The sequence below is a fragment of the Gavia stellata genome, chromosome 5 (assembly GCF_030936135.1).
Source record: "Gavia stellata isolate bGavSte3 chromosome 5, bGavSte3.hap2, whole genome shotgun sequence".
In the NCBI taxonomy this organism is placed as follows: domain Eukaryota; kingdom Metazoa; phylum Chordata; class Aves; order Gaviiformes; family Gaviidae; genus Gavia; species Gavia stellata.
Window position 1 is genome coordinate 24,967,319 of NC_082598.1, and position 26,513 is coordinate 24,993,831.

General features: G+C 35.4%; 1 protein-coding gene across 1 annotated transcript in view; it reads right to left on the reverse strand.

Annotated features, from left to right (window-relative positions):
• Positions 1-26,513, reverse strand: part of ARAP2 (ArfGAP with RhoGAP domain, ankyrin repeat and PH domain 2) — a 130,652-nt gene that overhangs the window by 6,741 nt on the left and 97,398 nt on the right. Inside the window, exons 24-30 of the mRNA XM_059817809.1 lie at positions 21,789-21,863; positions 20,590-20,707; positions 15,948-16,076; positions 10,282-10,421; positions 5,414-5,496; positions 4,030-4,065; positions 3,604-3,667 (exon numbers count right to left, since the gene is read on the reverse strand). Of these exons, the coding sequence (XP_059673792.1) occupies positions 3,604-3,667; positions 4,030-4,065; positions 5,414-5,496; positions 10,282-10,421; positions 15,948-16,076; positions 20,590-20,707; positions 21,789-21,863 (645 nt within the window). The remainder of the gene's footprint in view (positions 1-3,603; positions 3,668-4,029; positions 4,066-5,413; positions 5,497-10,281; positions 10,422-15,947; positions 16,077-20,589; positions 20,708-21,788; positions 21,864-26,513) is intronic.

The following is a 26,513-nucleotide window of genomic DNA, read 5'->3' on the forward strand; positions in this document are numbered from 1 at the left end:
AAGTCTTCAACATGAGATTCTGTAAATCAAAGAGGATGTACAAGGCCTACAGAAGAATAGTTTCTAAAGCTTGGAGATGAGTGCATGAAGCTAAATCAGCATAACTCCAAAGGAAACTGGCAAGCCAGAACTGCAGAGGAACCCTAATGAAAGCTGAGGCACCGCGTAAATATTGGCAAAATACTAATCCAAAGTGTCACTTACAATAAATAGAAAACAAGAAATTCTGTCTGAACATAAGAAAAAAAACCCAACCTTTTTTACTGTGAGCACAAATTGCCCAGAATGGTTATGGAGTTTCCAATTATTCAAACCTGACTGGACACAGCCCTGAGCAACCTGCTCTAGCTGAACCTGCTTTGAACAGAGAGATTTAACTAGATGATCCCCAGAGGTCCCTTCCAACCTAAACAATTCTGTGACACTGTCCAAATCTGTAATAGATTTCTTTTCACAGGTGTCAGGATCTTCAGTGTCCTTTTTTTTTTTTTTAATGCTATTCAATCTTCCAAATTCATGAAGTAAGAAGTCTCTTCAAGACTATATACAAAAATCCAATTTTTTTGTGGAGCGGTGATCATACTTGCAGATGGTCTGCAAGTAAAAACAGCATTACTATTAAAAAGCCATCAGAATCAGTGATTATTTACTTAGAATAGCAGTCTAGAAATCAGAAGCCCCAATGCCAAATTTAGAAAAAGTAATTTATAGATTCACATCTTTATGGAGTAAGAAATTCTCACGTGTGGTGCTGACCAGGGTGATGTAAAAGTCTGTTATAAGAGTTCTCCCCAGTGAACATTAAGATCATTTTCTTCCAATGAAACATTGAGAAGGTATTATCTGAAAGAGCAGGTCTTGCCAACCAAAATCAGTTTACTGTGGACCAAGATACAAGAAACAGATGCAATTCAGAAAGTGACTGAGAAACTTTAAGTCAGCTTCTGAAGGCAACTGCCTCCCTTAATTCTCAGCAACCTTAAGGAAACTATCCCTGTCAGTTAAGCAGCCTGATTTCCCTTTTGTGTCCATAACATTTCTTAAAATGGAACTCTGGGAAAGTACCTCAGAAATACTAGCAACTTATTAGGTCACATAATAAATGTACTTATTCATAGTTTTGACCCATCTGCTCAGCTGCACCTCATGGTAATATAATGTGCCTCTCTAGTTGATCAAAGGCAATGGAACTAGAAGAATATTAGTATGTCCATCTTCATATCAATTGACTACTTCCAACTGTATGCTATTGAGTGATTCTGTACAAAACTATTATAGAATTCAAGAATCAAGTTTCAGCCATACTTTTTAGGATGATTTTGCATAGAACTGAAAGAAACAATGGTCCTCCTTCAAACTCTTTAATATTTACCAGCTTGAAGTACAAGATTAATAACTTCTGGGATAACTTGACTTTCTGTATCAAAAGTACTGTTGTTACTAGATTACAGTGCTACCTACACTTTGCTATTTATATTCTCTGCACTATTTATACTACAGGAATAAACATTATCAAAAAACAGGGAAAAAAAGATAACAATAGTATTATTATCTTACTGATATTAATTAACAATAAAGTCTTATTCTGCTCAAGCACTGAGGAGCACAGTAACATAGATTTATCTCCCTCATAATTGCACTGGATCATTAAATGTCAACGTCTTAACACTTCAAAACCTACTTTACAGTATTTTTCAATTTGTAATCTAAGCTATTCCACTAACAAATAAAATGTGCTGCCTGCAGTCTCTCTAACATAAGGTGTTCAAATACTGTGATAACAGATAAGGTAAAAGACAAGCTATCTTCCGTAAAGATGGCCTCAATTCAAAAATTCTAACTAGAAATAACGTCAGTTGACATTTACAGTCTTCTGCTTTAGAAATGGGATAATGTGATAATTATTGTCCGCTGCTGCATGATATAAAACTTTCAGAGATCTTACAGTAAGCTTTAGCAACAAAGACATTGCATTCTCAAGGTGATTTTTACTGTAAATTATTTTTAAAGCAGTAGATTGTAATAAGAACAATACAGCAGATCTGCATCATTAGCACTTAATTTCTCATGTAATTCAAAGACTGACTTTACTGATGTCCAGAATGCTGATTAAAAAAAAAAAAAAACCACAAACCCCACAAAAAAACAAAACCAAACCAAAAAACCCTCCCAATGTAGCTCATTAGTACTGCTAATTCATTGTACTGTTCATTCACTGGCATGAAGTTTTAAAAAAACAATAGTATTTATTCATATCAATTTTTATTTTTAAAATGAACATGAAGATTTAAATTTTTTGTTAGAAAAAATATCCTGAACGTTAAGCAATGTCTCTCGGTTTTTTATCTATATTGTCAGAGGAATATTCTACATACCACACTACCTGATCAGAATCCTATAGACTTCTTGTGATTTTACGTCAAAAGGACTTCAACAGTTGCCAAGCCTGTATGAGTTATTCCTAAGTAGCCTGCATCAATAACCTCTGAGCCTATTTGTTGTGACACTGCTCATGTTATGCCCATGAGATGTATGCCAGGACCGGTGGCTGTTTCCATAGAAACTACAATAGTTATTTCAGCTAAGGGAGCTGAATAAGACAAAAATTTGGAAGTCTTACTTACAAGGCATGCATTGTACTTTAGCACTACTATCTATGAAGGTCAGATTCTGTTTTAGAAAGCCTCCAACAAGTATGTATTGCAACCGTCTTGTGCCTAGTCCACTCTATGTAACACGTAAAGCTCACAGGTAATCATAAATCTAGTGATGTTTATTCACAGTGATACTCCCCAAAGTTCCTTGAATGTCACAGGAAAGACAAGAAAAATCTGACACAAATACAAAATCCTTTTAAAACCTTAAACAACATTCTAGTCTCCTGTCAGGCTGAATTCTTCCCATCTCTCTTACTCCCGCTTCCTCTTATGTAAATATTAAACTCCATTTGCAAGGATGTGTTATATGGCACTCAAATGTACACTCTCCTTAATCACAACCTAGTAGCAGGCAGAAGATTAGGTAATTTAGGATAATGCCTATCCAACATAATGAATTGTCAGCGTGAGCTAAGCTAACCAGGATACCAGAGAAATACAGCTGTATTGGCATGGCTTTTCAACAGAGCTAGTTCACAGCACTATGTTTTTAAACATGATACCCTTCCTTCATGACTATTTTGCATGCAGCATCCAAACTAGTGAGCAGAGAAATAATACTCAGGCATTGTGGCACACAGCCACACCCTTTAGGTGAATGGCCAGAATTTCACCCAGAAGAGGTTTATTACTGCAAAGGAAATGAGTTGTCTTTCTTTAACTAGCTTCTCTACAACACAGCAGGTAAAAAAGAAAAAAGATGCCAGAATGCAATGTTGTTCTCCCTTAGTCTCAAAGCACTCAGCTTTCATATGAACATGATGTTATAAATAATAGTTTTCATAGACTAAGACCATCTTTTTGCAGTTTTATTACATTGAGTATTCCAGAAACTTTAATGGCATTGCAACTTTACCTATAACATATCCATAACACATAGATATGATTGTTCAATGGGATTTCTGTAACAGCAGTAAAAGTTACATCTCTTTGATCAGATTAGTACCTGTGCAGTAAAAATGCTGATCATCCACTCCATCTGCGCATCTTGTCGATCACAACATATATACCTAGAACACAATATATAATTAAGAAAAACAACAAAAACTCCTGTTGCAGTTAAACATATTAAAGAATAGGTTCTAAACAACTTCAAACAGTGCTCACATTCATGAATGCTGTCTATATTTATTATTAACACTCACATAAGAAGATAGGGAAATAGAAATACTTCAACAGACACTGAACCCCAAAAGATTACCGAAACATATGAATTACGACCATTTAGTTAATTAAGAAAAACATAGCAGAAAGTCAACATGCAAGCAAAATAATGCCCATTAGTTTTCAAATACTCTTATTTTGAAATTGAACATTTCAACAAATATTAAACATTGAAGTTAAACCAAACATGTGTTTCACGTTTACCTACCACTGGTGCTTTTCAGAAAATACTGCAAGTCCCCAGCTGAAACAAATAAAATTTTCAAAAATTAGTTCCAGAAACTCAAGACTGCAGAGATCCATTACCTTTATATAGTGTTTTTAAGTGGAGAAAAAAAATTAAATGTGTACTACAAATCTAGAATGAAATTGGGGGTTTGATGATGGATTTTGCTGATTTTCTCACAGTTGATTCACAGGTAATGAACACTCTGTTCTGAACAAAGGGTTATAGCCAAGCCCTACAGATGATGGCTAACTACTTGCTTCATTTTGGCCACGGCTGTACTTTCTGAAAGCTGTTGGAAGTAAAACTGCTAAGATGGTGCCCAGCAAAGCATCCACTACAGTGTGGACATCACAGAGGCAAGAGAGGTATGCTTGCACTATAAACGGAAGGAATCACATGAGTCTACAGACTCTACAGTCTAGAAACTGCTGAAAGAAGGGAGTAGGTGCATAATGAAGCCTCTGAGGTGAAAGAAATACAGACACTTCTGGAGATCCAGAAGAAACTTTGCAAAGTCTGCTTTTAAAAGTAGACTGAAAATAAACCTCAAGGAAAGAACCTACCTGCAAAGACTCATTTACATAATATTTTTATTCCTATTTTGGACTAATCTCCTACTCATTCTGTGCTTAACTCAAAAAAAACCCAAACAACCCGATCAACATTTTTCTAACAGAACTAAGCTTTGAAATTTACAGACCTTTTGAGGCATTTTGATGTGACAACTGTAAAGGAAAAGTTCAAGCAGATCTGTTTAAAGACTACAGCCAACTTAGAATACCCTTGGGATAGGATCCTATGTACATTATCTCAGTGTCAGCATTCTGGAAACATCTGAGAAAAACAGGTATCATTTTTCACTGCTCTTTTCCAGAGACATAGTAACTGATGTTTCTAAAGGGCACCGTAGTCTTCAACTAGAAGAAGAAACATCAAAATAACAAGGATCCTGAAAAAAGAAAATCTTCTTCTGAACAACAGGGACTGTCACTAAAGGCCATGACTAGTTAGTTTTCTCTTCTCTCTTTTTTCTTGGTGCAAAGAAGGTGTGTCCACCAATGAAATGCAGGACACATCCTACAAAACTGAGTGAGCTAGCAGCAAATATATCCAAAAGAGAGAACACACTTAAGATTAAGAAAAGACAATCAATAAAGTTATTTCTTAGCACAGAAGAGTTAACGTGGAACACAAAAACAGAGATAGGAACAGAACAAATAATATTATAGAGGCTAATTTAATTCAGCATACTTCAGTTGGCTTCTTGACTTTTCCTTGTTCCACAATGTTTTATGTTCCCCTTTCTTGACGATACTACAAGTACATTGCTACACAGTGTTTAACTTTTCTTTTCTATTCTTACTTTGTTGGTGGCTTCATTTTCTTTTTCACTCCAAGATAAAGCTTCAGGGAATTGACAGGCAACACTTTTTCAGGTTTGCTAGCCTGCAAGTAGATAAGATTCTAATTATTATATCAGGAATGTGCAAAAGAGAAAATGCCACTGGACTGTCTTCACAGTTAGGCTTCTTTCATGGGCTGCACCCCTCTTTTCTAAGGGATCATTACTTTTTTTCTCTCTTTCCTTCCCATTAACAAAGTGTGCCAATCACTATTACTGGAAGCAGACAAATTAACAACTTGAGGTCCGCATGAAGTCACCAAACTGTAACACAACTGGAATAAGGAATATGTGGTGGTACAATTCACAAAGCTGGAGTGCTGCAATATACGGACACAAGCTCTTCAAGAGAGACAGTCAGGGAAGATGAGGAGTGGAGTTGCCCTCTTAAAGGAGCTCTTCTACGGGATGGACAATATCATTGTGAGTATTTGCTTCAGATCACCCAATCAGGATGAAAAAAAGCAGATGAAGTCTTTAAACAACCCAAGAAAGTCTCTGGATAACTGAGACTGACTCTTATGGGGCAGGGGATGGGAAGGGCAGGGCTTTGCTCTCCCTAGTATCTTCTGGAAGGGCAACGCAGTGGGACACAAGCAATCCAGCTGATCTCTGGAGGACATCAGGGATAACTTCTTGACACCAGAACTGGATGGCCCAACAAGGGGTGATGCACAGCTGGATCTGCTTTTCACAGACAAGGAAGAACTGGTCAAGGATGGGATAAACAATGATAGTACTGGCCATAGTTACCATGAAATAGTAGAGCTCAAGATCATGAGGGTAAAAAAGATGATAAGTTAGCAGAGGACAGAGCAGAGATTAGAAGAGCAATATCTGGCTTACTCAAGGAAGTGATTGGTGGGTGTCCATGGGAGGAGGCAACTCTGAAAGGTAAAGGAGCTCAGGAAAGCCGGCAGGTCTTTAAGGACAGCATTCTCCAAGAACAAGAACAGTTCATCCCAATACTCAGTAAAACAAGTAGATTTTTCAGGAGACAAGCCCAGGCCAATAGGTAGCTCATGGTGGAGCTCCAATGCAGACAAAGGCAGCATTATAGGAGGTGGAAGCAGGGAGAGACTATGGAGGGAAGAAATTTAGAAACACTGCCCAGGACATGTAGATATAGTGTTAGGAAAGCCAAAGCTCATTTGGAATTGAGACCTGCTATGGACATTAAGGGCAACATGAACAGCTTCTACACTGGCACCTTAGTAGTAAAAAGGCTGAACAAGGAAAACGTAGTCCCAAGGCCGAATAGGGAAGGTGAATTAGCAACAGATGACACAGATAAGGCTAAGGTAACTCAGTATCTTTTTTGCATCAGTCTTCACACCAGCAGCATCTCCTAGGCCTCTACACTTACAGATAGAGTTCAAGGAAGAGAATAAAACTGCACCAGAGGAGCACTGGATAGAGTCAGGAAAGACGAGAGAATTTAAGTCATGCAACTCCATTGAATCAGATAGGCTGCATCCAAGGGTTCTGAGTGTGCTGGCTGACATCCTTGAAAGGCTGCTCTGTGTCATCTTGGAAGTGTCAGAGATCGGAGGCAACTGCTGGTAATTGGAAAAAGGAAAACATTGCTGAAGCCTCAATAAAGGCTAAAAAGATGACTTGAACTAGTTGCCTGCCAGCCTCATTTCAGTCCCTGGGGAAATCCTGGAATGAGTTTTCTTGGAGCATGTTTCTGAGCACGTGGAAGAGAAGGTGCGACTAGGAACATGCAGCATGGCCAATGTGATCGACTTCTTGGCTGGATTTGTGGATGAGGAGGGAGTAGTGGATGTCATTTACCTCAGCTTTATCAAGGCTTCTCACACTGTCTCCCACAATATTCTTCTACCCAAGTTGGGATGTTACAGTCTGGATGGGTGGTAGTTGCACGATCAGACTCAGCGGGTGACAGTTAATCAGACAGACTCTAACTGTGGACCTGTGACAAGCGGAGTAGTATAGGGGTCTATCCTGGGACCTGTCCTTTTTAACACCTTCATCAATGACCTAGAGGAGTCAATCATCAAGTTTGCACAATGACCCAGAAGACCAATGTGCTTGGGGGCAGGGCTGACTTCCAGAGAGACTTATACAGGACAAAGAAATGGGCCAACAGGAATCTTATGAAATTCAACAACAATAAATACCAAGTCCTGCACTGGGGAAGGAAAAAATCCCTGCAATGACACAGACTGGAGAGCAGTTCTGCTGCGAAGGACCTGAGGATGTTGGTGGATAGCAAGCTGCACATAAGGCAGCAGTGTGCCCTGGCAGAAAAGGTCTCCTGCCTGGGCTGTGTTAGCAGAAGCATAGCTGGTAGGTTGAGGAGAGTGATTTCCCCCCTCTCCTCAGCACTTGTAAGACTGCATCTGCAGTTCTGCATCAAGTTTTGGGGCCCCCAATAGAAAAAAGACAACCAATAATCTGAGTGAGTTCAGCAGAGGCTCACCAAACAGGCTGGAGCACTTGCCCTGTGAGGAGAGGCTGACCTAACAGCAGCCCTCCAGCACCTACAGGGAAGTTATCAAGACCACCAGGTGAGGCACTTCACATCATGAGAAGATGACTAGATCTAAGGAGAAACTTTTTCCCCCATGAGGACAGTCAGGTACTGCAACAGGCTGCCCAGAGATGTTGTGTAATCTCCATCCTCAGGGGTCTTAACTGCACCAAGCCCTGAGCAACCTGTTCTGACCTCAGTTGCTAGCCCCGCTGTGAACAGGAAGTTGGACTAGACATCTCCTGAAGTTCCTTCCTTCCTTGATCCTTCTTGAAAAACTAACTAGCCAACCTACAACAGACATACACCCACACTATGAGAACCGAATGTGCCTGGAGGATGAAATGCTGAAAGGAAACAATAAAATTCTCATGTACACTATTTATTACAGAACACAACACACTAACATCCCTTTAGTAGTTTTAGGTCAAGTGTTTTAGCTTTCTATTTAGGAAAAAAAAAATTTAACAAATCCTATAATGCCAGTGCATAAAGCTACTCCATAGTGTTTATCGTCCTGGATTCTCAATTTCTCCCTCTACAGCTTTCAATCTCTAACACTCAGTGTGGCAAAAAAGAAACAGAATCTGAGATAGCATAAACATTTAAGAAAACAAAACAAAAAACCCACACAACAGTTCTATGGTTGGTATTCTTGTGTAATTTCCCACTCAAAGTAAGGGTACTGCCAGGATGAAAAGACACCCCTACAAAACATACTATTTAGTTAAAAAACAGTATACTTCTCACAAAAGATGTACCTTAAGGAAGCCATTTGTCTGTGTGTGAGCTTATCTCTTAAAAACAGTACATTAAAGTGGTATGCTATTTCAGTCAATTAGCACAATATTGTAATTTAACATACAGTATCATGGAAAATGTTCACTTTTTTGAAAATTGCTCCTGAACAAGTGAAACACTTAACAGAACGTATCTTCACCTGCATATACAAACTTAATTTGCTGATAATGCGAATTTATAAATTAATTAGTACATGCAGTCTTATTAAATACAGTTTTCCATCTGCAATATCAAGCTTTCCTACTATTCATTTCTAAATACGACTAAAATTAAACCAAGATTATTAGTGGCAGTTGAACATCTCTCAAAAGAAAAATAAAACAAAATTATATACACTATTTTGTCAGAATGGTATTTCCATTTACTTTTTCAAAAAACAAATGTAAAGCCATTTAAAAGTAACACTGTTCAAAACTCCACCCGAGTTGGGGAATTTAATGTTTTATAAATCAGAATGGCTCAAAAAAGCAGATTATAAACTAGTACAACAAATCTAAAATAAACTCTTTCCAAGATAGTAATTAAGGTTTTACAGGCATATTCATTTATTCTTGCATATATGCCAATTTGAGTTTTAGCACTAATTTATGAGACACTATCTTTGACATTCTGGGGTCATTCTAATTACGATTAGATCCATAGCATCACAAGACAACACATTATTTCTTTTGCATTAGCTTACTTGAGCAATGGATCTGTCTTTAAAAAAGTACTTTATGAAGGTCAGCAAGTATACATCTATATTTGCTGGATGGGCAAAACCAGCAGTCAGCAGAAATAAAAGCACTTTAAACTTTAAGAGTTTTTTTTAAACCAGAAATTAGCAAAACTAAAATGAAAACATAGTTCACAATGCATATTATTTATTTTTATACTTAATACAAGCTGTGTACACCCAAAAACACTCTTTAAAGAAAACTCCCATGAACTATTCAAAACTGAACCACCATGCTATTAAGTATGCCTAAATTTGCTTTTGTGGAATTCTGAGGTATATCTAATTATCAATACTAGTTTTTGGGGGACTGAGAACGCATCCAAAAACTGTTGTTGGGAAGCAGGGGAAGATTTTGCTAGTGCATTGAGAGCTATTGTTTCCTATAATCTCTTCTATCATGACACTTGTAGGTATAAGAACCCTGTTGCTTGTAATTTCCGTGTGAGATACCAAGAAAACATGGCACGCAGCTCACTTAAGTTCCATGTTACTTCTACTACTGCTCTCTAGAGTAGGATTTCAAAAAAACTTGGGCACAGCACAAGCTGTAGGCATTCCTAAACATTAGTTTATTTTTATTTTTTGAAGCTTATAGTAATGCATAATTACAATAGCTAAATGAGCAACTGACACAAACTCCTTTTACTAAAACATCTGTGAAATACTAAGAGAAAAACCTTGTACTTCAACCCCAGACTCCAGAAGTTGCCATTTAATATCAGAAATGTTGATCTGTTTGCCTTCTCTTATTCATACGAAAAAGAAAGCTTAAGTGAATGCTTAAGAGTTTGGTGAAGAGTTTATCTGTTGTACCTTCATATCCTTATAAAGAAGCAAGTTTCCTTCCCGTAACACAAAATAACGCTCTTGAAATTTGTTTCCGGACAGTAATTTTGACGGTTCTTCTTTGTACTTCAGATTGCCCGTTTTCACGCTACCTTTCTCATTTTTCTCTATCAAGAAAATAAAAAAAGCATTTTGTTAGAAGATTTTACAACACTAGAAGCTGCTAGCTTTTAATTGCCCGTAGTCTTACTGTTTATCAAAAGACTAAAATTACAATTCCACCAATTTGTTATTATGTTATATATAAAAATAATAAAATTAATACACTTTATATTATATATACACGTAGTAGTTCTAGATTACATTTAAACACATTATATATTAATATATAATATATATTAATGTAAGAAAGGTATTCTTAAATATTGACACCATTATGATTTTAATTACTGGGGGGGAAAAAGCCTTCTCTGTTTCGCTTCTAAGATAACATGGAAAGAATCCACCAACACACTTTAATTAAAAGAATCTTTCCAGAATTGCATGTGCAGTTAAGTCCAAAGGTATGATATGCATACGTTTAATCTCTGTGATTCAGAGAGGCAAAAATTGTCCATAAAGATCTGATTTTGTCATGAGTCTATCTACGTTTTTCTGTTTGAGTCAAAATACACACAGAAACACACATATATTTGGTAAAAATAATAATAAAAACCCCCAAACCTGCACAAAAAATCCCCAAGCCACAACTTTGCAGTCAGCTTTATAAAGCATTTAACTTTGTACTGAAAAAGCTTTTCTTTAAAAAAAAAAAAAAATCAGAACCATTAAGGGTCTTCAGTGTTAGAGACTACATTTTTCAGTACCTTCTCAACAATTTAAAATTCTAAACAAAAATAATACAAAAAAGTATTATTAGTACATATAAACTACTTCACCACCACTTCTAGATGTTTTTGGTTTTCCTATTCTGTCCAATATATGCTTTGGGTTTTTTTAATTAGTTTATCAGCTTTTGCCAGCAAGTCCACTTTCAAGCAGCAAAAACTTCTGACCACTAATTACAGTAATTACTATGCTGATATGACTCATGCATATAAACTCAAACCAAAACAGCACTTTAACATAGTAATGAACAACAAAAGAAAAAAATAATTCCTACTTGCATCTTATGAAGTCTTTACCAAAGAGCACAGAATTCCGCAGAATTCTGAAGTATTCTTTTCTCCTTGAGGTAACTAGTGCTGGAGGCAGACTGCCAGCGTGAAGAGAGAGCAGCTAGGCAGGAGATGAACTCTTCTCCTCCATTCCAGTGAACACCATTTCACCTTGAGGAGGGAGCCATACTAACAGGGCTAATAATTCCTTTATCCCAAAACACTACAAGCCTACTACTTATGCCATATTTTGGCTTTCACCACCTATTTTCTTTTGCTAAATGTAGATATTTCCCGTAAGTCATTCACTTATTTAGGAAATACTGAATAAACTTGTTTAGCAGTCCCAGAATGATGCCACTAGTTCTTATACTATATTAATTTCAAGATAGTAAATAAAACTACGGTGTAAAAGGAGCATGTAGTGTATGCAGAATAGCATCCTTACCCAACTACTCAACTGGTTTTTTTGATTAAAATTCCACTTAGGATTTGAGAATCTGATATCAAAACTCTATTAAGAAGCAGCACACAATATAAGCGCAAAAAATAAGAATAAAATGTTTTAAATAAATCAACAATGAAGAGTACCATAAAATACATTTTCATTTGGTCAGGAAAGAGAAATACCAAAAAGACCAACTTTCATTGTTTGCATGATTTTTTTTATTTGTGAAAAGAAGTATTACACAGCCACAGATAACTACAGAAATAGTCATGCTTCGGAAGCGATACTTGCTGTAACGCATGTGCATTTTCCATCTGCACACATTCTGCTAAATGAGCAGTCAGTATCTTCAAGTACTGCATGACGTGCACAAAGCAAGTATGAGGTGACAAGGGAGGATTGCATTAGATGCATGGTTGTGCATGCACAAAAAGTACATGAGTGATATCCAGTCTCAAACATCCAATTATGCAAATACATTTTAAAGTGCATACAAAAAACCCAGTTAGGTTATATTTCAAAACTCAGAGTCAGATTCTACTATTATTTGTATGGTGTAGAAAGACTTTGGGACTAACTTGAAAAGTTGTATCTCAATCCCATCTTTCATACTGGCTGAAAAACAGTTGTTTAAAGAGTCAGAATTAAATTATTCCTCCTACTAACCCTAATTACTTGCAAAAAGAAGATAATTAAAAATTGTTAATCTAATCCCCTCTTGCTTTATATCTTAGTATAAACTGAAGTTATAAAAAACATTTAAAAATATAATGGAAATTAAAAAGATAATAAACTACTTTGATTTCATCAAATAAAACCAACTACATTTTAATCAGCTTGTTTGCCATGAAAGGAAAATCTCAGAAGAAAGTTTCCCAGTATTTTCATTAGAGTTTAAGATAGAATCTGAAGCCAGAATCAATACGTTTCAACAATTATAATTAGAAGTTACTTGGATTGCCTCAATAATAAGTGCAAATATACACACAGTTAAAAAAAGCACTGACAAATTCCCTCTTTGCCAATAAGAATATTTATTTCATGTTCAGAATAGAATATGAATCCTTATCCACACAATCACAAGCTTTGGTTTTTTTAACCATACCAAAAAAGTATGGTTAAAGAGTAGCAGGTTAAAAGTAGCAGGATACTTCCATGTCCATACCAAATTGGAAGATTTTTAATTTTTGCACATACCTCTTGAAATGACAAAAACTCATTCTAAACTTCACAGCATTCCCACCATAGCAAATCTATCAAACACTTGATATGTACAAAAATCTTAGAAAAGCCTGAAGGAGGAAAAATAATAATCCTCTAAATTGATGATATTCTATGTCCTTCAGAAGCCAGTATTTCATAAAGTAAATATAAAATAATTAGGATGTGTCCTAATCAGAATGATTTTTCAGATGCAAACTTTACAAAACATGCAGAACTTTCTAGAACTTTGCAACTACTAGGAACTAGATGCAGTCAATCCATTCAGGATTGATCTACCTGGGGTTTAGAAGTTTGCATTTCAAAGAATATCTCTGAATAATAGCCCCTGTTCTCAGAAATCAATACTTCCCACTCAAAAAATAACTCTTTACTGGTAAAATTTCAAGGACCTATATATACACACTTTATAGTGAATCTATTCTCTCGTATTTTTCTAATAAATAAAACTTTAATGTGGGAAATTTTCAGGTAAGGAGAAGAAAAAGGGTCTTGAAATAGAACTAAGCTTTACTGAGTACTGAGTATCTCTTATACCAAAATATAATGTACACCTTGCCCTTCTGAACAGCACTTGAAAGAGTGCTCCTGCAACAAGCACGAAAAGCTATGGAATAAATTGTCAAGAGAGAATAATTAAAGATTTGGAGGAAAGTGGAAAACTCACCACAAATTTACTGAGACATATAAATACAAATAAACTAACTTTTTTTTCCTTGAAAAGGAAAGTTGATTTATAGACAAGAGAAAATATACATCTAGACCTCAATACCATGTTTGACATTGCACATGAGAAATTAGTTTAAAATGGAGAAAATTAGCATGAGTATAATAATTATGAAAAAGGAGTATGTACTATGTACAAGGAACATGGGAAAAGTTATACAGACAGGGAAGACAATGGTAAATTGCTAAGATTAAATGAGGTTAATAGAGTTGTTCCTTTAGGCTTACTATTGAACCAACATTATTTCAATCATCATTAAAGTCTCTGGAATAAAAAGGAGAAAAGTGTTGATGACACAAAGCTCTGAGGTAACACTGACAGAAAAAATGGTCAGGAATATCATAATTTAATCTGTAAGATTCTAACATAAATCAGAGAATCAAGGGAAATTCATGGAATTCAGTTATAAACATAGTATGATCACAGCCCTATTAATTTTACTGCAAAGGAGGAGGACATCCATCCACCCAGTTGTCCATTTGCATGGGCTGAATCCACTGTTAAAAAACATACTTCAAATAGTAGTGGTGGAACATCTGGCCTCAGCCCTACTACTCAGCAAGAAGGAATTATCCACATAAAGAGCGTAAAAGACTGAAAAGATTAAGGTCTCCCCTTCTTCCTTCAAACCAGCAGTTATTTCTTGTGCACTTTGAGATGGAGAGCCCCAGTGTAACCACAACTGCCTCCTCCTCTAAACACTGGAAGCATCCCTTTCCCAGTGACCTCATCCTGTATCTTTTCTCACTCTGACACTATCTAATGATAGCAGTACAACATTTATCTAAAAAACCAGTATCTTTTTGTCCTGAAATAGCTGCTTACTTGTTTTAACAGTGTTTACAGATACAAGATTAGAAATAGAAACAATAAACACAGATTCCTGCAACTACAAAATGTGGATGAATGGTGCAGACTTTCTGTGCATCTTTGCCTATACTTAATACAGACACTGTTTTGCTGAAGCTAGCAAACTTGTTCCTCAGTATGGCTAATGTTTCAGAGTAAATTTACAAGCTAAAAGTGGACTCAAAACCACTAACAAGATTAATTGACTACAGAACTGTGTTTATTATAACAAGATCCAGTTAGAAAAAATAATGTTTTAGAAATTAAAATGTATTCATCATGTAAAAGTTCCCTAAAATGGCAATTCCACTTTCAAGAAAAGTTTTTGTAACATAGGAGATTACTCTGCCATGTAGAGTTTGCAGAGATCGACACTGTAAGTCTGCAATATGGCAGAGATTTTTCTCTTCAAACCACTAAGAAAACCAATATAACTTATTTAATAAGGTTTTAATTATTTCAACACAAAAAAAAAGGCAGTAAATGTAAACATTCAGTCAAAAGTCAGTGTGTCTAGACTAAGGTCAAACTGAACAGAATTGATGCAAACAATTACTGTGATGGGTAGGGAGAACTAATGGATGTAGAAATTAGGAGAGAAAAAGGAGGGCAAATTGCAGATCTCCCCTTTAAACAGTACTAAATTCTGTAAATTGAACTTCAGACACTAGCATAATCCTTATGTGTTTCTCAGAGCAGTGGTTCACACAGTCCTTATGACCCATTCCCTTTTCTGATTATACCTCAACACATACTGATTGAGGTGGTGGGAGTTCATATATCAAGCTTTTAATGAAGTAGGCCATTTCTCTCTATTCACTATCTGCTATGACACATTTAGAGACAGTGAACCTCAAACATAAAAATCACGAATAGCACACTTGTTAAGGTTAGTTCATATTTGTGGAATATGCTTTTACAGGAATAAAGGATGATGAGAGAAGGCTATTACTTTCAGAAGAATAAGCACGAACAGCATAACTTTTCCTTCTTGAAATCAAAACAGAAGAGATATATAGATGGAGATAATAATACCTCTGTGTATTGGGAAGAGATCTACAGAAAAGAAGATTACATATTCAAATAAGTCATTAGATAAAAATCAGATGGGCATTAAACCAGGCATCATGTGTTACCATCACATGTTTTACAGCGACAGCATCAGTAACTTTTTTAAAGTAGCAGTAATTCAGATGTTCTGGGACACTTTGCCCAAGGAAACAGCTATAGAAGAATTGATATTCTCATGTCCCCACATGAAACATCTTAAGTTTTAAAAAAAGATACATACCACCGTAGAGTTTTATCATGTCCACTGTTAGAAATCTCTTTATTATCAGATATGCAGTGCCAGGCTCTGGTAGTGAACTCCAGTGAAGAACCTGTTCTAGTACATTCTCTGTGTAATGCAGAGGACGTTCTGAAAAATGCCATAAAAAACACACAATGTTGAAATAAAAAAAACAAGACTAGAGGCCCTTAGAAGTTACACATGCCTAAACACAGCACTGTCTCATTCATTTTGAGCTACAGAAAAAAAGCACTGCTTTTGAAATAAGACTATTAGGCACTTCAATGACTTTCCGCAGCAACACCTTTTCTGGCAGGGTCTTCACAGGTAACAAATATCAAATTAAACAAGCAGTAGTTAAATGTTCAGTGATTCTTTTGTATTTAGTTATGACTATTTTCTTATGTAAAGACACTAAAAAACTGCTTTCAAACTAAATACAAATGTTAGGAACTATCACAGGGCATACCTAAATATGATGAAACAGAACTGAGACCTACAACTGTACTGGTCCTCATTGGCCTAGACTTGATACAAAAATGAATCATCATAGCTCCCAATTCTCTGCTCCTAAATTTGGAGCATTTCCAGTGAAAAAACCCCAATATTTGCATAGATTATATTGTCTGTTAATGATCAAAGCAGACTGAGACAGACTCTTAGTTTCATTACATTCCTTTTACTAGATGGGAAAAGGATGTGGTCTTACGAGGTCTTCCCCCTGTTGCTGTGGCTGGGGAATTTCCAGACTTGTGCTTTTATATTCCAACCTCATACAATGAGTATAGCAAGATTAAAATACCAATAGATGAAGGCATAACTAGACTGTATGCATGCACTTCAACACTTCAGTCATTCAAACACACATTTGTTGATAGATAGGTATCATCCATCCTAAAATAAAAACTCTGAGACCCCTTCACAGGATTGAAAAACTGCAGTGACAAGAAAGTCCAGCCAGTACTCCATACAAGCCCCAATTCAGATACCAAATGAAAGCTGGGAAGACTTTTTGCAAATAGTCCCTAAATCTGCATTACCAGATCCAGCAGAAATCCAAGTGTGACATGTACTGCAACACAGCTTGAGGTATCGTACAAGATAACACTGATGTGGATGGAAGGATACTGTACAGTTCCCCTCTCTATTAATCCTTCCTTCACACACACCCATCCCTGAAGGCTTTCACCTGCTCAGCAGTAGGCACCTGCTATAATTCATGAAAGCACAAAAAACTTAATGATGGCTTTGTGAGCTACAACTTAGAGCAGTGGATCCAAGTGTCAGAGATTTTTCCAAAAGTTCTGAGTTCCCATTTGCATACCAACTTATGCGGGTCAGGCCTTGAGAAGAGTTGGGTGCAGCTCCTAGAAAGTCACACCTGTGTGACACTGTCATGCTGGGTCAGACAGTCTAGCCCTGTGTCTCTTGAGTACTGAGGGGAAAAGTATGCCACCATAATCTCATTTTTCAGTTCTGCTAGGGTAGATGAATATGAAATGTCAACAGCTGCTTTGGGACTGTCCAGCACTGCACTCTAGCAGAACATATTTTCCTGAACACCAGAACTCCAGAAAGCAGCAGCCACAAATAACACATTTAAGTAACTGAAAAAACTACCACTGTTTTGGGATGCAAAAAAACTACCTTAGACTTGTTATGCCACTTATATAAAGATTTTATTATTCAGACATGACAACAAAGCAGCCTAACAAAAACACCATTCTGTAGACAGCAGCTCAATCCCTACTTTATAACACCATTTCTTCTGGCTCTTTTGTTTTCAATGGTCAAACTTCATGAATTTCTTTTCAACTTTTGGGAAACTGTGGACACTAATGTGATAAAACAACTTGTTGCCTTTGTACAAGACAGAAAAATTCATTTTAAGGAGAAGAACTTTACAAATCTAAAGCAGGAGACACCGGCAAATCACCACATCTTCCCAGAACACCAGCACTCCCGGAGTAAACACGTACTGTTTTATTTATAGTTACATTTAAGACCATCTGTCATCATTGATTACACAGTACATAAATCATCGTGCTGAAATGCATTAGCTATTTTACTGGCAACACACCTCATTTACAAACTATCCATCAAGCACAAATTACTAAAAAAAATATACACCCTATTTTGTAAAAGCATATGGTATTGAATGTTCTGCATTAGGTTGGATAAAATTGAGCAATTATTTCAACTTTTCTATATGCAAATAACGTAGTTGATTTTTAATATTGCAATTTTAGTATTTTGAAGAGCAAGCAGTCAACACATACATACAATTACCCTTTTCCTTAGGTCATCATATGCTGGTAAATATCCAAAACCAGTCATTTTCACCTTAAACAACACTAAATATTAGGAGAAAATTACTTTTTAGAAAATGTAAGATCCTAATTTTCTTGACTTCTCAGGGTTCATTTTCAGGGCAGTGTATCTTAAAAAGTAAAAAAACTCTTATGAAACTTCGGGATTGAGTGTAACAAACTGAATACCACCATGCACTGGAGAGGTACCAGGCAAGCAGAAAATTGATTTCTGTCAGAAAGACACTGTGATCATTAATGTATGTTTGAAACAAATATGCAAACTTTGTTTCTGTCATGACATGTCAGAATCTCAACTTATTTGTAAACGCCTTTGATTATGTAATGTTCAACGGTGTTTGCTAAATGATGCTAAGTAAGATAAACTTGCAGCAGCAAAGATTCAAGTAGATTTTTAGTTCTTTAGTGTCACATTTGGACCAAAGACTGCACATGACTATTTTTTGTCTGTTATTTTCTCTGTGTTTCAGCCTTTTGAAAATCTTCTAGATTCAGCAATACCACCACAGGAGTCTTCCTGATTAAGCACCTCTTACTACATGCATTATTTTTATTTTTCAACATCATTAATTCAGTTTGCCTGTTCTGATGCACAGATTCTTCCAGAAAGGGGTCCATGAAGCAGACATTTCATCAACACAGTCTCTACTGATTGGAGCCAGGTGCTGAATTAGGACTTAATTTAGTTTGCTTTTTGCTTGTTTGTTTTGGTTTTAACACATTGGTATGCCACTTCTACTTTGCGTTGTAAACTCATTTCAATGGAATATACTCTAATCCCTTGCCAATATTTATTGTCCTGTATAGGGTGTGTAGTGTCTCACTCTAAGCTTAATTTTGCTGATCTTCCATAGTCATTAGCTCAGACAACATTTCTAGCCCACACTAAAATATTAGTTGTTGCACCTTAAGAAGGTGCTGTGGGGTCTATCTTTTGTATTTACTTGTTGGCCATATCTAGTTTAGTTTTCATTTGCCTGTAAGTGTTGACATGTCAAGTTTAAAAAAATTAAATTCCTTCTTCAAATTTTTCCATTACTCAGTCAAAAGAAATAGGATTTCTAGAGTACTTGTAGGAGTTATCAGGACTCTTCTAAAGATAATAGATGCTAGTATTCTTTGTCAGTTGACGCATCTATGAGTCTGGAAATGAACTCTGCTATGACTCTACACAGCATCACCACAAGATGCAATGAGGGATCAGGATCATTTATTTTAAGTCAAAACAGAGAATGAAATTCTATTCTTGTTATTGATACTGCCGAGGTCAAGACTGAGTATATCAGGAATACTAGTAAATCTAAAGAGATTATTGTAAGCACATCTGAAAAATCAAGTACAACAAAACTATTCAAACAATCTTGGAACATTTAGTAATCTTAGTTTTCTCCATTTTTTTATAGGTTTTTTTTTTTCCTTAACATGAAAATAGGTATCTTCACTACAGAAATAAACTAGTCCACAGTCTACTTCCGTAACACAAAAATAATAAGAGCAGCAACTTACTACGAAGTGCAAATAGACATTGCTTTTCACTAAAAGCATACTTCTGTCCCCAACATATTCTTCAAAAAGCAGATAACATTAGTGAGTATTCAATGAAATGTTTTAATTAAAAAAAACTCTATTCCTTTATGTTATGTATCTCTAATAATAAAGTGCAAGCTCTAGCATGCATAAAGCACTCCCAATGTTAAAAAGCTCCTTACAGTTCATGAATATTGTGACATTGTGACATTTGCTCCTGTTGGCAGTCATATTTAAAACAAATGTTTCAAGGTTCTGTTAGATACACCATAATGCCACCTGCCATAAACACAGGACTACACAGCTTTATGCCTCCTTTTTCATACATACATAAAATAATTGACTAAATAATAAAAAAGATTCTTTTCCTTAAGTATTACATGTATTTTCTCATTTAAATTTCTGAAAAGCATTATTCCTTATAAAATCAACTGCTGACATTCTAATGAAAATAAGTTGGTTTTTTGAGACTTACTGGTAAGACCTACTTTTCTATAGCCGATGACTAATGAACTGCGAAGCAGAGTAATATAAAGGATATTTTTTCAGTCCCCAATTTATAAGCATTTTTTCTGGCATTTCTCACATTATTTCTGGCAAAGTGTAGAAAGAAATCATGTAGATGTCTCAGTAACCAAATGTAAAACAATGGCATGAAGACTAATTTCTGTTTTCATTCTATAAACTTTTTAGTAACTCTTCAAGTAAGCTTTTGATTATGTTAAGTATTGAAAAATAAAACCAATAAAATTTGATGAACATACATAAATTTAAGTGTCACTAACCTAGTTCTCCATTTTCAAGTACTTCAAAAGCAGCCCAGATATCATCTTTATTGGGAATAATGTTTTTGATTCCTAAAACATCATTAGTTAATTCTTCTGCTTCCATCAAAGGTGATACCTGTAATACAAATTGAGTCAGTTTATAATATATTCCAATTCCCGATTTCTAAATTTATTTTTTCAGAATCTTCCTCCCTGCAATTGACTTTTTTCCCAATTGACAATTGGAAATGCATAAATTATTTATCAAACTCCAGCATGCTTTCCTTATTTTGTTCCATGAAATCAAAGTTATAACTTTTAGCTGACTGATAACTTGGTAACTTGAAATTCCTTTTCTCTACCCTTTAGAAATTAGGAAAGAAAAAGAAGCGTTGACATGTTTTCTTGGTTATAGGAAGGTAAATATTACAGAAGTACCATTTTTTTTATCTTAGCAATGCATATTCCCATCTTTGTTCCTATTTAAAAAACCATGTCTTATGTGCATGTATGTGTGTGTCTATGTATACCACATACATGTAGAAACACAGGTGTTTGAGAGTCATATGCTGAACAGAACAAAAAGGAAACAGAGAGGTATAACATTTTAAAAAAAAAAATGCATTGCCCTAAATTTTCTACTTCCTTCTTTACAATATCTGTCCTTTGTCATTATAGAAATGAAACTTTTTTCCTTAGCATCCAAACAATAGAGCACTAGTACATGGAGATGAGTGCATTTAAAATACGCTATCAGATACAAGGCTGAAAAAACCTCAGTTATAGTAAGTAACAATCTTTGGTTTCTTAGCACTCAAGGGAAGCAAATAGCCACTGGCAAAAAGAAAAATCAGGAGGAAGGTCATTTAAATGGCCTTGTACTATTGAATAACACCAGCATTCAACTGTGTACTTGTTAATGTTGTGTATTGCAGCCATAGAGCTGTGACAATTTATACCAATGCAGTAGAACCCAAGGAGGATGTCTCTCCTTTAAAATTGTATCATAAGAGTCTCCTTAAAAATACATAATAATCAGTCTTTACAAAATTTAGGCAACCCAGCAATTTTTTTTTTTAAAAGATTATTTTAAAAAAATTACAGATATAAATTCATACTTTCATTATGTAATTATACAAAAAAAGGATGAAAATAAATTTGGTATACTTAATGAGAAAGTGCTTAGTAAAAACATTGTATCACTTCTATACACTAACCCTGATTATAATACTACAATCTGGGTCCTTTCTTTCCACATAAACTTCAATAAGCAAGTCTCCAGCCTGGGAAACCTAAAACAAAAGACAATTAAAAAAAATTAGACTGTCTTAAAAGTATTTTAAGTATCCTTTTAAATTGAGAAAGTACAATTATTATCTAGTAGATGTGCTAGAACCTAGTGAACTCAAACTTATTTTTCACCCACTTATCTACAAAAATAGTGCAGATGTTGACTCTAATGGGAAAACCTGCACTACATTCCCTTTTATTTGACTACTGTAAGAAAAAAAAACAACACACCACAAAAAACCCTATCCACAGATTCAGGGGAAAAATCCAAACCCTGACTAAATCCAACGGAATCTTATCAAACAAAATGAACACGTTTTACAAATATACATTCAAGAGCAGGAAAACTAGGGGCGACATGAAATAAGTGGAAATTTTAAATTTATATTTAAGACTGCAAAGTCTAAGACATGAGTGTACCTTAGGTTCTTAAACTGTCATAACCATAACTCTGCTTTAGAGGTCAGCCAGGCTTACTCAAGAGCCAAACCAGATGAATAGAATTTAAAACCACAAAAAAGGCTGGACAGGAACCCCAAACTAAAATGAGTTACTTAAAAATGAGAGGAAAATTTACAAACAACAGAATATTTCAGTCATATAGCCATATGTACACATCCAGATAATCAAAATTCATACTATGAAGACTACATTTAAGATTATTAATCACAATGAAAACTTGTCATTACACAGCTAAAAAAGGAATCAAAACAAATGCTCTTGATACCAACCTCTGTTAAAGACAGATCTTCAAATTTGTTGGATACATATCTAAACTTTATGTACAATGCTAACATGTGGAATAATAAGAGGATAAAGCACATGTATTACATAATAAATAATAGTTTAATATACTCAATAGCAACAAACATAATTTAAGAATGTCTAATAATATGAAACTTACAAAGAAATTGGAAAGTCAGTAAATACAACATTTTATGATCAGGGAGAAAAATCTGATTCATGAGAAGGAATTTAGTATTGTCCATCATTTCTAGGTTTACTCATCTATGGCAATAAAATTATCTTTGTGGGTCAGAAATTACTTTACTTTTCTACAGTTAAAAATGTCTCAGGTTTTGCCTGCTCTAATTCCCTTGCAGTATAGTCACAAGCATCTTCAAAAGATTGCAATTCATACCAGTACCAAAAATATTTTCTAAAACTAAATACATGGTGATGATCAGAGCATAGTAAGAAAAAATAAGGCAGAAAACTGGACCTTTCAGGAGGTGTACCCTTTTATTAATAAGCCAATATAAAGAATTAATAATAGAATTAACATTACAAGTAATAATTTGTGTCTTAATTTTGAGAACAGTATTCACAGTGATGCTACTTATTTATATACTACTACAGAGAAAGAGGTTAAGAAAAGTAAAAACACTGCATCATACACAGAATAAGATGGAGAAAATGACAGAAACAGGCGAGGTTTGGGATACATTTTGACTAATTTACAGAAGCTAAAACTGCATTTCTATAGAAAAATAAATGGCAGCACTCAATTTTAAAGAACATTAACATTCTGAGAAATGGTGACTTTAAAGTTAGTTTAGCCTCTGAGAATAGAAAACTAATGGAAACATTTGTGAGGAAAAACATTACAAAGCTACTTTGAAGAAAGCTGCTTAATTATAGTGGCACAGGCTCAAAAAAGCTCATTTAGTTGCAAAATTTGCTTTTCAGATGATATTACAGAAAAAGGTTGGAAATAAGAATGAAGCTTACATTTGATTTCCACTGGGCTTATGTAAACAACCTTATGGAGAGAAAATGTGATGTAAATTACAGCAGCAAACAGAAACAGCTGGCCTAAGTATATGGTGGACAGAAAATGAAGAGCTGCTAATGAAGTGCCACCTGGAACGGAGCTTCAGTGACATTTCAGACATGAGAACTTCCAGGCCTTCAGCAGACATTTGGTTCAGATGTTCTTCTCTGGACACCCTGCATCACCAGCCTGGAGATAATTTTACTATAGCAACCTACATACTCAAATGTATTAAATATCCGCATCAATGATATATGCATGTTTTGATGCAATAATGTCAGGCTATCAGATGTTAAATAAAAAGGATTCTTACACACAGCTGCTTGAGACCTAAGTTGCCAGTCACCCGTGCTGTTCCCTCACTCAGTCTGCACCATGTCCTCAGCTTTAACAGCAGCTGGAAGCCCATCCAAAAAGGTTCCCAAAAAGCTCTCTCTCCTGCATGAGCCCGAAGTCCAATCTCCATGCTACATGGTCTGCATATGCAAGTCTTGCATATGCATGGTCTTGCAAACTGCTTACAGGCTGAGTGATGGTAGCTTCTGACAGAGGAAGTAGAGCAGTTGAAAAAGAATATGTTTCAGCATACCCCTTTCTTTCACTGAAATAATGAAAGATATCAACTTAAAGCTATACCATTCGAACTAACCACTGTTTCTGTTCTGAAAATGTTTATCCTATTTGAGGTCTGTACTGACAAACACAGATCATGACAATTGGCTGGGGTCTGGCTATGCTGTATATAGTGTAAATGAAAGCATCAAATGCTAAGTTGGCCTTAACAGCAGCAGTTTAAAAGTTTATATGGCCAAGCCTGGTAAAATATAAAGTGTAGGCATCCATATAATCTAATCTAGTCTTCCAAAATTATGAGTAATATGCACTTTATACTCATGACAGAAGTTATAAATGTAAAGTATAACAAAGATGAAGGTCAGTCTTTTTCAAAAGCACTTAGTGTTAAGTCCAGGTCTAATGTACTCCCCCAACATAACATACTGACAACATCACACATAGTTAGGGAAATGTTCAGTTCTTCTAGAGAAAAAGTTATATATACAATCTCAAAACATCCTTGTAACGACCTAGAAGCAGCTTCTTTAATCAGTGGGCTTCAGGCAGTAAATTCTTTGAAACAACAGCACATACACCATCTTTGATCAGAATTACTCCTTTTTGCATTGCAGTGGTCCCAGGCATTAGACATCCATGCATTTCACATATTATGTGCACATGAAGTTTTAGAAAAATGTATTTTTAAATTGAAACACAAGTTACATTAATCATGTCTGCCAGAGAAAAATTGGCAACTGACATAAAATATTCCACAGCTTAATTCAGAGGGGAAAAATGTTCATAGTCACAATGAAATTGCCACAAATGACAGTCAGGCTCTTGAGGACTCCATTCCTCAGTTGTTATATTCAAGGGGTAATAGGCTGACATAACAGAGAGAATGCAGTCCCTTTCCTTTAAAAGTAGTTCAAACTTCGATTCATCAACCATTGAAAGGCAGAAATTTTGTTCTAATGTCCATTGCTTGTTTAGAAAGCTAAAATGAAAAAGGCCATTATCTCTGGGGCAAGTGATCACAAACAACTAAGGTCTCCTAAGTTCGTATTTGCTAGCTTGACTTCCAGTGGCTCTTTTTCCAGGAAATGCCATACAGAGTAAAGATACCAATGATTTGATAAAATCCAAAACCATTTTCTAACTCAAACTCAGCATTTCATGATGTCTTCAGATACAATATTGACAGAGATTAATTAATAAAATCCAGCAGCTCAGTTCCTATTTTCCTCATAACAGGTTGTGAAAACGTATACTGAATATTAAGAATTCATGTTTTCCAAGGAGGAATCTGGAATCATTTCAGACACACAATTTTAAAATGCCCCAGTGACCAAGTTTGTTCTAAGAATTTTGCATTACTTGTTTTCTTTATAGGGAGAAGAACATCAACCACAGCTTTAAGCTGAGATTATTGTCCTATTTGGGAAAAAGGGACATCGATCATTCTGTATACTATTTTCCATTTTATGCCATTCAAGTCTATATTAAAGAATAAAGCCATAAAACAATGTACACAATTTATAGTGCACATCCATTTTGCCCACACAATACAAATAATAAAGCATAAAATATTTAATTAGGTCTTAATAGTAAAATGTTTCTAGAAGAGTGAAAAAGGTGTTACTTTACTACAATCATTTTTCATTAATAATCAATTTTTCTGTCTCCTTTTCACATTGAGATTTTCTAGCATACAGATATTTCTGACATATTTTTCCTTTGTTCATGTAACAGTTCATATGGAAATTCCAAGTGTTTGGTCACATAAGGTCTTGAGCAATGCAAAAAGAGACTAAACTGATTTTCCTGTGTTTAATTTCACAATAGCAATCCTCAGAACAATCACTTATGTACATGTGTATCCAATGAATTAGCCTTTCCCATTAAAACATTCTTGGTACCTAAAGTTTCTTTTCTTATTTAGGACTGATGCCATCTTAGTAAAGCTGAGGAGCTCAATCCATCTAATTATTAAACTCATCCAGGATACACTCTGACGGAGCTGACTGCCAAACCCAATGATTTGAATTCACATTTCCAAGACAGTGCCATAACAAATAGGCTCTAAGTTATTCCAGGTGATTGTAAAGTTGTGGAAGGATTGTGAAGGGGTGGAATCAATTCCAAAGGAAATAATACACTCCACTGCATCTAATAAAGCTGTACCACACTGTAACCACAGATATTCAAAAGAAGGAAAAATGCATTCAGGTCAGCCCTTACCTTGCTCAAGGAAGTATTTAGCCTCCCCATTCCTCATCTGCATATTAAAATGGATTAAAATGTCCAAGTTCTCCTTTAGAAA